This window comes from Candida margitis (assembly GCF_024628925.1).
Source record: "Candida margitis strain CBS 14175 chromosome Unknown scaffold10, whole genome shotgun sequence".
In the NCBI taxonomy this organism is placed as follows: domain Eukaryota; kingdom Fungi; phylum Ascomycota; class Pichiomycetes; order Serinales; family Debaryomycetaceae; genus Lodderomyces; species Lodderomyces margitis.
Genome location: NW_026261820.1, coordinates 188858 through 201833, shown reverse-complemented (window position 1 = coordinate 201833; position 12976 = coordinate 188858). Strand labels below are relative to the sequence as shown.

The 12976-nt window shown below is 40.8% G+C and overlaps 3 protein-coding genes across 3 annotated transcripts; 1 reads left to right on the top strand and 2 right to left on the bottom strand. All coding sequences in view use genetic code 12, as the record gives it.

Moving 5' to 3' along the window:
- Positions 1-180: 180 nt before the first annotated feature.
- Positions 181-4554, bottom strand: CANMA_003157 (uncharacterized protein; the record flags this gene model as incomplete). Its single annotated transcript, XM_051815304.1, has 1 exon — positions 181-4554. The coding sequence occupies one exon, from the start codon at positions 4552-4554 to the stop codon at positions 181-183; it is 4374 nt and encodes a 1457-aa protein (XP_051671291.1).
- A 5341-nt stretch (positions 4555-9895) lies between these two features.
- Positions 9896-10864, top strand: CANMA_003156 (uncharacterized protein; the record flags this gene model as incomplete). Its single annotated transcript, XM_051815303.1, has 2 exons — positions 9896-10556; positions 10650-10864. The coding sequence occupies 2 exons, from the start codon at positions 9896-9898 to the stop codon at positions 10862-10864; spliced, it is 876 nt and encodes a 291-aa protein (XP_051671290.1).
- Positions 10865-11461: 597 nt separating this feature from the next.
- Positions 11462-12436, bottom strand: CANMA_003155 (uncharacterized protein; the record flags this gene model as incomplete). Its single annotated transcript, XM_051815301.1, has 1 exon — positions 11462-12436. The coding sequence occupies one exon, from the start codon at positions 12434-12436 to the stop codon at positions 11462-11464; it is 975 nt and encodes a 324-aa protein (XP_051671289.1).
- Positions 12437-12976: the final 540 nt, after the last annotated feature.

The window sequence follows — 12976 nt, the reverse complement described above, 5'->3', positions numbered from 1 at the left end:
AGAGCTGATAACAACCCCACGATCTCACGCTCGAGATTCGCTCTTTGAGACATTGCAGTAACGCAATGATTACATTTTTACTCTATAACTACTCTATAACTAACCCTTCTAAAGAATAAATAAAACATCCATTTTCTGGCAATACATGTTGCCACTTTCTGCAACACCTCTTGCCACTTTCTACTTGCTTATCAACCCAGCTTCCAAACACAATGCACGATACATTGAGCTTTTATCATTCAACAAATTAATAGGCGAATCAAACTCCTTCACCTCACCTTTGTCAAGAACTAAAACCTTGTCACTATCAGATATGGTTTCCAATCTGTGAGCAATTGTCAAAATTGTCTTGTCCTTGAATTCAGTTCTGATTGTGCTTTGGACTATTCTGTCAGTTTCAACGTCGATTGAAGCAGTTGCCTCATCCAAGACTAAAACGTTAGACTTGTTCAATAACGCCCGGGCTAACGAGAGAAGCTGGCGTTGTCCAGCAGACAAGTTCGACCCGCCTTCGAAGACCATAGCACCTAGACCCAGTTTCTCTTCGTCACCTTGTTTGCTCACTAATTGCTCAACGTGGTCTTTCAAATGAGCTAGTCTCAACACGTCCCACAACTCGTCATCAGTATGCTTATTTAACGGGTCCAAATTGTCACGCACTGTTCCCTCGACAACATTTGAATCTTGCGGAATGATATTCAACAGGCTGCGTAAATCATAAAGCCCGAGCTGATCTGTGGCCTCTGAATCAAGCACAATGTTACCAGACGTTGCTTCAACAATACGAAATAATGCCATTGTCAAGGTCGACTTGCCGGCACCTGTTCTTCCAACAACACCAATCTTCTCGCGCAGCTTGATACTCACGTTGATATCTTTCAACACTGGATCAAGATCGTCTCTGTACTTTGTGTAATAGTTGTTAAATTGTATTTCACCATTGGTGGGCCACTTTGACGGTGGTCTGTAATCCTTTGTATCGGGTGCTTCTGGCGTCAATCCACAGTATTCAATCACCCTTTCTAAGGAAACCGATCTTGTTTCGATATCCGCCCAGCCTCTAATTATCATACTGAGGGCATTACTGATGCTCAATGCATTCACCAACACAAATCCAACCAAGCCTGAACTCAACTCGTGAGGTGTATCCAAAGTGGTTAGAATGAATAGCGAAGACGAGTAAAGTATAAAGGCTGATATAGTCTGCAACCTCATTGACAACCACCTGTTACAGGACAACATAGTATAGTGGACTCTAATGAATCGGTTTGTGATTTGATCATTGAAGTCACTGAATTTGTGCTGTTGCCCAAAAGCTCGAATAGTCTCAACACCATTTACAGACTCCAGCAAGTGCGAAAATAACGGACTCCGGCATGTACTCACCAATCGCTTGAGCTCACGAATAGATGGGATGTAGAACACTCTAATCCTGTTGAAAATTGCCAAAAGAATCAAGATAACGACAAGCATTATTGGAAGATTGAACACAACAACTGAAAGAACACCAATTGCTAACAAACCGTAATCAATAACTGCCAAAATGGACCAAATGAGCTGCTGATCAACGACATTCATGTCGTCGGCAAACCTGTTCAAGATACGCCCAATTGGGGTGGTTTCAAAAAACTGCATGGGGCTGCGTAACACCGACTTTGCCATTCTATCATGGAAATACCTTGAGCCTCTGATAACGCAGTAGCTCCACATAATCAAAGCAGCCACGAGCATACAAGCAGCACCGGTAATACCTGTCATGGCATAAATTGTGAGATAAAACAGAATTGATGAGTTGTAGCCCTTGTCCAAATTGACTTCCGACCAGTACTTGAGGACATAGTTTGCTCCAATATTGCAAGTGACATTTCCAGCGTAGATAAACACGTACAAAATGATCATGGGGAAGTTGCATGCTTTAAAGTACTCGAGATACACGCTCAACTTTACATTGCCTTTGGCCCTTGCTTCCCTTGCGATAGCTGGTGTGACCTTGCTCTCCTCTCCTTCATTCAAGCTCTTTTTCGATACAACACTGGATCGGCGTACATACTCCTCTTCCTCCTCCTCTACATCGTTACTATGTTCATTGATGAGTCTTGCCAACTCTGAACCTCTCCCCATTACTTCCTTGTAGTCGCCTCTCTCGGCAATTTCTCCCCCTTGAAGCAACATAATTTCCTGCGAGTATCGTAAAACGTTGATGGCATTGGTGGCTAAGATGACCGTCTTGTCTGATAATAATCCTCTTATTACATCGCGTATAATGCTTTTACCAACATGCGCATCGACAGCGGAAAGAACGTCATCTAATAAGTAAATATCGGCTCTAGAGTACACAGCCCGAGCTAATGAGATCCTTGCTTTTTGGCCACCACTAAGAGCGATACCCTTTTCACCCACAATCGTGGCATCTCCATCGGGCAAGATTTCCAAATCCAACGTCAATTGGCACGCAGCGAGAACCTTGTTGTAATATCTCTCGTTGAACTCATTTCCAAACAATATGTTTTCTCTCACCGATGCATTTTGGATCCAGGGCTGCTGAGCGCAATAAGCTATACTTCCATTTACTTCGACCAACCCTTTGGAAATAGGAACCTCTCCTAGCAAAGATTTCACCATTGCAGTTTTTCCCGAGCCCACTTTTCCAACAATACATACTAGTTGGCCGCATCTGGCGGTGAAATCAATATTTTTCAACGCTACATTGTCCTTGTCCCATGAAAACGTGGCATTCTTGATGGCAACAGTGACATCACCTTGCGACACCAGCCTATTCAGCCTCACCACTCCCGATTTGTTCTCCTTCATGGAAAAGAATTCGTCCAACCTCGAAAAGCAGTTTGTTGCTTCAACGATGGCTACTATGGCGTCGGGAAGCTGCATGATTGGTTCAGTCAAAAAATCAAACAACGACAATGCGGGGAAAACGATGGATGGGGTTAGTGAAATGTTGGTAAACTTGACAAACGAAATTAGACAGGTAATAGTAATGGCAAATGGAATAGTATTCCAAAGAAACATTGAAAAGGCATTAAAGTGGCCAATTCGTTTTGCCATAACCAACTCTTTATCATTTCTAATTCCAAAAAGTTTTTGCAACATTGGTTGCTCCCAAGCATAAAGCTTGATGCTTTTGATGGACTGCAAAATCTCCGAAGTTAGTTTCAATCTTTCGTCTCTAATTTTCATATTCTTTTTGACGAGCCCAGAGATTGAGGTGCTGATATTGCTGCTCAAGGGAACTAGAACAACAGCAGTTGCAAACCCACACAATGCAGACACCCCAAGCAACTCGTACAAAGCCCAAATGCCTATTAGTAATCGGAATGGCAAATTGACTACAAACGCATACATTGCCACTTGCGAGATCTTTTGAACATCAACCGCCAAATTGTTAATCACCTCTCCACTGTTTTTATTCTTTCTCGCTTCTGCCGAAAGGTTGATTGCCTTTCTGTACACAAATGTTCCCAACGAAGAGTACACTTGTGACCTTATGCGGAAATGTATGGCTGCAAATCGATTCATCGATGTGTACTTGCCAACAGAACAAGCAAAAATTGCTGTAGCTATAAAGAGTCCCACCACGGGAGGCTTTCTATCTTGACTGCCAAAGTAAACAATAAATTGTTGCAACAAGAAAGCTTGACCCAAATTGGATGCAATGGCCACCCACTCCATCACCAACATCATTAGCAAGTTTCCCGAATACAAGGAAAGATAAACCTTGAACAATGATTTTTCTCCATTTTTCTCCTTTGCATGGTTCCACTTGTCCAACGTCTTGTCGTATGTGTACAAACAGTTTTGTTCAAAATGTAATGGCGGAGTGCCTTCAGCGTCAATTGTCTGACTTTCGTAAATCTTTTTGATGGTAGGGTCTAACCACCGAAAGGTAATTTCAGACCAGAAATTATGGACAGTGTCAATGTTCCATTCATTTAAATCATAATACTCCTTAAGCTCGAGGCTAGGAGAATACAACCCCACTTCAAAGACCAAAATCAAAATGGAGTTGAAGAAAAGAAACACTTCAGAGACTCGCATTACTGGGTTGTAGTTGAATATCTTTACTGTGGTTACACTGTCTTGAAGGGAAACGATAAACGTGAAAATGACCTGTACCAGCCAGTACAACGAGGGTGAAGCTAATGGGACTACGCTTCTCGTTGGTTCAATAATGTGCAAGGGCAAGACGATACCACCAAGGAGAAAAATATTTGCCACCAATGAGAACGATAATAATCCCCAGCCTGGCAAGTTCAACACCAAAAGCGCATACAAGACTAGCTGAATCACCACCAAGTTCAATTTGAGGATTTGAAAGATCCCCACACTTTGCAAGCTGAAGGGGCTCCCAAAGCTGAACTTAATCTTGAACGGCCCATAATAATTAAAGTATTGAAGCTGGATAATTTGGCTCACTGCTCCAATAGCAAGGACAGCACTACTGGTTAATGAAACCGCGGCAACGAAACATGGGTTTAATGCGTTGGACCGCGGACTGTTTAGCGGATCCCGGATGTCTGAGAAAGCACAAGATCGAGACATTCTTTTGAGGGAATAGCTAAAGGTTGATGGTGTAGTTAATGGTCTACCTGTTCATAATTTTTGATCTACGAATCTCGTACGGCTCGAAAAGGTGGCTTATTTATCGTTTGACTATTTCTGACTCGTATTACTCATATATGCAGAATTACTTAAACAATAATTTTAACAGACAATCATTGTAAACTGTTTTAGGACAAGGAATTTTTTACGCCACACATCAAACCTTCATTCTGTTGATCCATTGAGCTACTTCAGTAAAGAAAGACCAGGAAATTATGTCGCCAGTGATTAGAAGTGCATCCAATCATACCTCAAAAAGAACCCAACTTTGTTGAACTCTTTTCAGCGGCACTTTTCGTAACTCATCAGCCATCCCAAGACCAACAGAAGTATGTCAAGATCCCAATGGAAAGAGATCTACTATATTGGAATGACACGTTTGCAAATAAACAAACTACTCATTGGCGGTATAAGAAGTCGTTGCTTGGTCGTTACTTGACTATGCCAAGTAAAGCACTTGATATAATCCATGGAGGAGTCAAATCAAACGTGTTGCCCGAATAGGTCGAAGCCGTAATCAGCCATCGTATTGCTATCGAATCAGTTGATGAAGTTTATAACCATGATTTGTACCATGCTAAGCGTTTAGCTAAAAAGTTCGATTTAGGATTGGTTTCTGAGGGTGGCATTCTTCGTAAAGAGACCAAGAATGGTAAGATCACGATTCACAGAGCTTCTCAGTTGGAACCGGCACCAGGCACGCCTACCGCGGGTAAACAATGGGAAACTTTTTACTAGCAATTTGAGACACAGCTCTCTGCATATTCATTTGACCAATGATGACTTTAAATAAGCATTACCTGCTATATGGATACAAGACAATTATAACTAGTTCAGTTTTCACCGGAATGCTATTGCTCAAATGGCCATTATTGGACACACCACTTTATGGGTTTGCTAATGTTGACCGTCTAACCTAGCAATTGGAGAAGAACTTGCTTTATTTTTTACAATTCCGGGGTTTTACTGTCGATGCTGGTGCCTTCTGTTACATTGACCTGCAAGTGGATACAAAGAGAGATACAGTGAGATAGACAGAAAGAGAGATACAGTGAGATAGACAGAAAGAGATATATATATATATATCATTTGTAAGTGTTTGATATTTAGAGTATATTGATTTTAACACAAAATTGAGAGAATACAAAAAAAAAGGTGTAGCTTTATTTTAGATTGGTTTACCAACAATACATACAATGTCGTTGTATTATGGTTCTAATTTGTCACGGTGAAATGTACCACTTTGCTTCTCTCCACTTAGCTTCTTCCGCTTTGCGTCTTGTAACTTCCCTTATGATTAGAGATGATAATTTCAAAAGGACCGACAATATTTGGATCAGTTTTCTTTGTTTTAGGTTTTCTTTTTGTCACGCATTCTCCGTTTACAAATATCGCTGGACTACCGAATGGAGCTCTCAACACATTGAGCGTTGTCGTTCTTCTTAATTTCAAATCATTATGATCTGCTCTGTCCTCCGAATGAGTTTGAAGGTGGAACAATCCGATGTGAGTGAGTTCATGGCGAGTCTTGGTTTCACGCCAATTTTCAACACGTGTAATAGCTTGTTATTCTTGTATTAAGCGTGCTTGAAATCCATCTGAGATTGTTGATCTGCTGCTGGCGAGATAAGACAGCGTCTTTCCAACAATATATTAGGTGTGGAATTTTATATGTCGACTGCCATAGGTGATTTAAGTTCCCGTCCTTGTAATTCTTCGCTTGCTAATAACTTGCGAATCTTCTTGATAAGACCATTTGTCTTTCCCACTTTTCCATTTGCCATGGGGTGATAATTGGACGTGTGGTTTGGTACGAATCAGGTGCGCTGCAATTGTTGAAAAAGCCTCTGCTTTTGAAAGCTTGACCATCGACAAACCAATCCCATACCTATGATGAGCCTGTCTGGGTGGTAGATAGTCTGCGGACATATGTAATGCGTAACTCTAACCGAACTGCGAAACTTTCTGTGAATCCGACCTGCGATGTGACAAACAACCCCTCTTGTCCTTTAAAAGACAATGATTAAGCAAGGTTGATTATTGATATATGGCAAATCTATGTATCAACAAGCCGTCCGAATCTCTCACATCTGCAAATTGGTGTATCAACCTGTCCCGAATGCCGTTGCTTTGGGCACTGGCTCTCTCTCTTCTCGGAACAAAGGTTGCTCACTCCACTCACTGGTAAATAATTTTCCACACTTCGCGTTAGTAGCGCGTAATATATTAGATTGCGGGGACTAAAAACCACCGTACTACATCAACAACGAGCAAGCCATTCTCAAGATCTTGAAATTCAATGATTTTAGAGGTTTCTAATTTACAATTTGTTTTGTTTGATAAATTTATTTATTGATAACTGTAAAATTATTTATTCAATTCAGCTAGGCATCAATTTGATTGGAAAGTAAGAGCAAGAAGCTTACTTGCTTCTTGCTCTGACCTTCCGTCTCTTTCTCTTGAGTCTTCTGACTCTCTTTTTTCTCCACTTATCTCTCATAGCTAAGTAGGATTATAATGAATGTTTGTAGTGAAAAAAGAAAGAAGAAAAGAAGAGAGGGTAGGAAACTTATTTCGATCTGGACTGAATAATTTATAGTCTCGAGAAACTTTCCTCGACGAGAAGAAAAAAAACCAAATTTCAAATTGTCATCGCTGTGATCACGTGACATGCGACACGAAATGATTTGCAAACAAGAACTCTCCTACAAAGTTTTACTGAAGTCAAGCAACATTTTCCTTTGCAATTACTAATACAGTTTGGATTAACATGCAGAGTTTGCAATTGGAGGAATTTAGAGTGAGATTTTCCACATTTTGCAAATTTTGAGCCCTGGTTGTGTACACGTGATCTCGCGTTCCATTTTTAGAACAAAAACTTTCCTAGGAGAGAAACTAACTTGCACAATAATAAAAACTTATAACCAAATCATATACAGTCTTTTTATTTTTTATCCATACTAGTGCGACATAATTGTTCATACCATCTCTACGCATTAAACTCTACAGAAGATTATTGTTAGGTCGACTGAATCGACTGAATCGCATTTAGTATGAATTAATTTTTTCGCCTTGGTCTGAAAAATTATGTCGCACTAGTTTGAATAAAAAATAAAAAGACTGTAACAAAGCTTCTTTAACGTATATTATAACACAAAGTCCACGAGAAATAAGTGGAGAAAAAAACTTGTAAGACGTTTAAAAAGGAAAAGATGGAAAGTCAGTGCCAGAAGTAAATGTCTAGGCGTCTGGTTGACGCCGCCAGCTGTCCTTAAGGAGTACTTAGGCGATACCAATAACTCCCACACCCACTCAGAAAGTGGACCGGTAACCTGTTCCCCTGGACGAAGGACAGGAGAGATAAACCGGAACTAGGCGGTTGTTGCATCATTCTTCAGAAGGCAGGAGCAATCCACGCAGAAAAGTCCCACTTCAAGCTCCATTCGAAGAACGCATAGTTGCAACGCCAACAATTCCCCCATTGAACGGAAACCAACTCAGACAGGGATCCCTGACTTGTCTGTTCGATGTCTGCCTAATAAGGACCCTGTGGTCCCCCCCCCCCCCCCCTTTTTTTTTTGAGCCCTGTCCTCCTGAGTACAAGCAACAGCAGCACCAACTTTTGCTCTATGTGTAAGTAAGTCGTTCTCAGATAGGCGAAGCAGATATACATCGTACCATTCCAGTTTACGAAGTAGCAGTGATTGGTGAAGAATACAATAGACAATTTTATATTCGAAGAACAGGAGAAATCACTCCCTTTTTATAATTCCCGAATTTACAGTTTCACATGCCCTTCCTCAAGCTATCCCCTGTTGTTCTCTATCGTCTAATTACAAAGAGTTGCCATTTTCACGACCTTTAAATTATTGCAAATGTAAACCACGCTTTCCTCCTCCTTCTCTAAGTTTCATGGGGGTAAGCTTCGTTAAACGGAACACGGGTAGTCTATAGCTCAAACTAAGAAAGGACTTTCTAATAGTGCTCACTCGTGGTGATCACTCTTTAGATTGTACGCTTCATCCCTTTTCTCCTCCCTTTCCTCCTGTGTTATCCGAAAGGATTAAACTAGCTACACAATAGAGTGCTCGTTTATTGTCTTTTACAAAGCAAGGGTGGCTCTTTCTACACAGGCTTTTGTAATTTCTTTGCATACATGTAGGTCTAGATGTACACATTATGGATCTTTTGCTTTTATTAGATCCTCATAACCCTTCTATTCCGTGCTTTGGTTACCTCGCCTCTATACTTTATCTGAATTTATATTGTTTTGCAGCTCTAACTAAGCCACCCTTAAACATATGGTTGTGGTTTTATCTAATAACGCATCTTAATATCTGTTAGGATCAAAAACTGTGCCGTACGCATAACGCCTTGAAAATGACTAACAAAAGGTAAAAGGTAGTTATAATGTTTGAAATGAAATAGAAAGTTATATTCTATACAAAAGCATACAAAAGCATACAAAATTATACAAAAGGAATCACAACAAAATGAAGAAATGACCTCTCCAAAAATAAGGATAATGATAAACAATAGAAACCCATGCGTGGATAAAATAAACGGAAATGAAATATACAGACAGAAATACATCCAATACGCTTTCTTCACTTTTATTGTTTTATAACTTTGACAAAACCACCCCTATGGCAATACAGTCAACTATCTTTCCAAAGTATTCCATCTTGAGTTTAAAGGTTTAACACAAACCGAAATACCATTCTTTTTTGTTTCGTTTTGTGTCTTTTTACATTTGTGATTGTTTTTTTCTCCCGTCAAACGAAAACAAACCAACCTTTATCCCAATGATTGGCCCCTTTTTCGTACTTGGAAACACCGGAGCTAGTGGTTGGAGGACCGATTGGAGATAAAATATATGCAAGTCGGAACCCAGGTATGCATACATATCACATGTTTATACTCTGCAGTCGGTATCAGAATATTATATATTACTGGCCAAACTCCTTTGCGTATGTTTTATAGCAAATAATTCGTTAAGATAGTTGTGTAACTATACTATATTCTACTAAGCTCATACCATTTCTATGTCAACAAGCCTGAACCTGTCCTGTTTATAGATATAGTTTCCTCTGCAGGAAGCTAGCCTCAACTATGTGTTACATAATCACTTACATTAGTTAACGTTTGAGCAGCAGTTAAAAACATTAATATTAAAGTAGGGAAATCCAGTTTATCTCTATTGTTCCATACTCAAGATCCCTAACTGACCCAATTTTGCTCATTTCAGGCCACAAATTCTTTCCTTTAACTATTCAATCAAATGCCACCACTAGAAACAAGAGAAACTATTGGACGCGTACCTGTCGGCTTTCGTGAATTCAAACTCGATTTGACGCAGCCGGTGCTCGTAACTCCAGAAATCGCCAGTGGAAGAGAGTCCATTGATTTGTTGATGAGCCTCTATTGTCTGATGAATATCAGGCTCGGCATCGTCGATTTGAAACTCAAGTTCCCTCAAAAAACGTTACTGTTGTCGCAATCGAATGTTGTATTAGATTTTCATTTGGTGGTGTGCCGGTTACTCCGCAACATGGCAGATGGGGACATTCTCAGGTTCCGTGACTTGTACTACATAGAACAGAGCCAATGGTCTAGCCAGGGGGTGGTGGCCGCTCGGGTTCGAAAATTGTCTTTCGCTTTGAACATTGAATTGAACGACCTCAACGCAATACCCGATACCAAATGCGTTTTTAGGGCCACTATGTTGAGAATTGAGGGGTCTTTTGATCACAGCAGTTTTCCTAGGATCCAGGGCTGGCTCGAGAACGGCAGAGACAAGGATGTGGCCATTTGTGTTTTTGAAAAGCGAGGAACTATGAATGAGTTTAATCACCAAGCCACCAGCTTGAAACCTGAGCTCGAATACATCTGCATTTGTTCTGCGGGGTACCCATCACACACATTATTGGAGTACGTGAGATGTATTGTTGATTGTTACTAGCTGAAGGTGCTCAGTGTTAGCGACAAGGATAGCGCTGGCTTGCACATTTCCCTTCAATGGAAAAGCAAGGTAGCCAACGCTATATACTTATCGCTAAAGCCGGAAGCTTCAGAAGAAATACATAAACTATACCCGAATGAGGAAAACCGATTAAAGAATTTATTAAAGTCCCCAGAAACCCCATTATACATCAAACTCGCGGCTACAGAAGTCCTTGAGAGTGGCAGAACAATGGCTCTCAATGAACATCAAAATTTGGGGTATTATATCCTCAACTTGGTCCAATAGAGGCAGCTTCAGAACGCTATGAACTACATTACGGTTGATTATAATAATTTAGGAGAATGGACTTAAGTAAAACCTGTTTAGTTTAAATAGCTTGTTTTAAATAAACTTTTTAAAAGTGTTCTTTGTGTTTTGAAAAGAATAATTACCCCTTTCTCCCATGAGGCTAGGGCAAAACGGTCGCCGGAGGTGTATTGTCAAATCACGTGATACGGTCTTTGCAATGACTCAAAATACCAAACATGGGCTAGGGGCCAAGTGAGTCCTTTTGTTCTGGTATTAGGTCGAGATCCAGAGTTCAAAGAGGAGGGGAAAGAGCAAAAGGAACAACAAAGCAATAAAAGAGCAAGCATGTTAGAGATGCAGTGCTTTAAGATGTAGATAGTTTATTGATGAGCTATAAAATATATCTATATCTAATGAAGGGAAAATGTTTAACTATAAATACTTGAAGACTTATAGGGGCTGACTGTATGACTCAGTAGTGAATTAGTAATGAGTGAGTAACGAGTTATTGATGAGTGAGTAATGAGTTAGTAATACTAACACTTAATGATGGCATATCCTGACAGAATATAAGCAATTAATATACATTTTAATCTATTCAACCTGATCGTCTAATTTGATATTCTTCTTTAGTCTCTTTTTTGTTTGCATCAACGCTTTTGTCAAGTCGTCCTTGACGTTGTTTTCCAACGACAATTTTGTAACGAGTGTGTCTATTATCTCGGGGGTGATGAGAAGCCGTTCGAAAGTATCATCTGCGCCATCTTCGCCCAATTGCTCGCCGTACGCCTCGTCTATTTGTGGAAGTTGAGTGAATCTAATGTGTTGCGATGCCATGTTGTTGTCTAGTAAATAGTCCAAGTGGTTGATCCCCAATAACGCCTTCACGTGGCAGTACAAGCGGTAGGCGAGGTAAAAGCCGGGCACGTTAGGCACTACTGGCACCAATGCAAACGGCAACGACAACGGTATGCCAATGGCGCACAACACGGCTCCTTTCTTGTGCTTCTTGTAGTTGTCGCTGCGGAAACGGACCAACTCGTCGAGGATGATTGACGGGTGTTGGTATTGGGCATGGTATAAAGGAATTGGCTTCAACTGGCTGGCGGGTATGTTCAACTGCTTGATGTCCGATTGGTTCACAACAATGCCTCCCCCTTCACTATCGTCCTTCTTCTCCACTGGTTTCACCAAGTGCAAGCTCTCTTCGTTAATCTCTCGAATCATTGCCTCTTTGTTGGGAAACGACCTGAGACAGTTTTCTTCATACGGTATAGTTGCAAGCAACTTGCGGATCCACTCGACAATCTTGACGTTGACAGTAAGTTTGGACGACGCTAACTTGTTCCATCCTTTTGTAGCAATGTTGACGGCCCTGCTCTCAATCTTGCTTATGAGTGGCGCTTTCAGGGCCTTGCCAATGAGGATGGGTCGGTGGTTGCAATAGATGAACGACCTTGACGTTGTTAGTGGTATGGAGAGAACGTAGATGGAGTTCTTGTCGGGGATAGAGGATGAGTAGAACCGATGGGTGTGTCCCACGCGTAGAAGTTTTTGCGGTATATTCATGTTTGGCAGGGTAAGCGATGGGGAAGTGGGCGATGGGGAAATAGACGATGGCAAGCGATTTCTATGTCTCGGTTCTTATGTTTGCTGACGTGAAAATACTGTGACACAAAACTGCCAACTCAATTGACGGCAAAATTTTAGAGATTGTTTGCTGAGGTAGAGTTTGCAGAAGAGCAAGCAGCAGCAAAAAGCAGTAGGAAGCAGCAATCAGAAGCAACAGGCTAATAAAGTGTCATTATACACCTCTTGTAGTGTTTATGTTTGCCAAGTTCTTGACTGAAATGAGACTTTGCCTAAAATTGGCAACATTTTAGATCAAACATGCCTCTTAAGTTCAGCATGTTTGATGAAACAATGCAGAACAAGCAAGCTCCATGAACGATAGGATAGTATAAGCAAGGGTGTCTACACCAGAGACTAAAAGAGTCCTATTGGAGCCAACTCCGTCTTCTTTTATTTCCCGCGCTACCAATACAAACAGAGAATAACAAAATTGACAAACCCTTTTCTCCTAAAGGCCATTAAACACAAGCACCACGC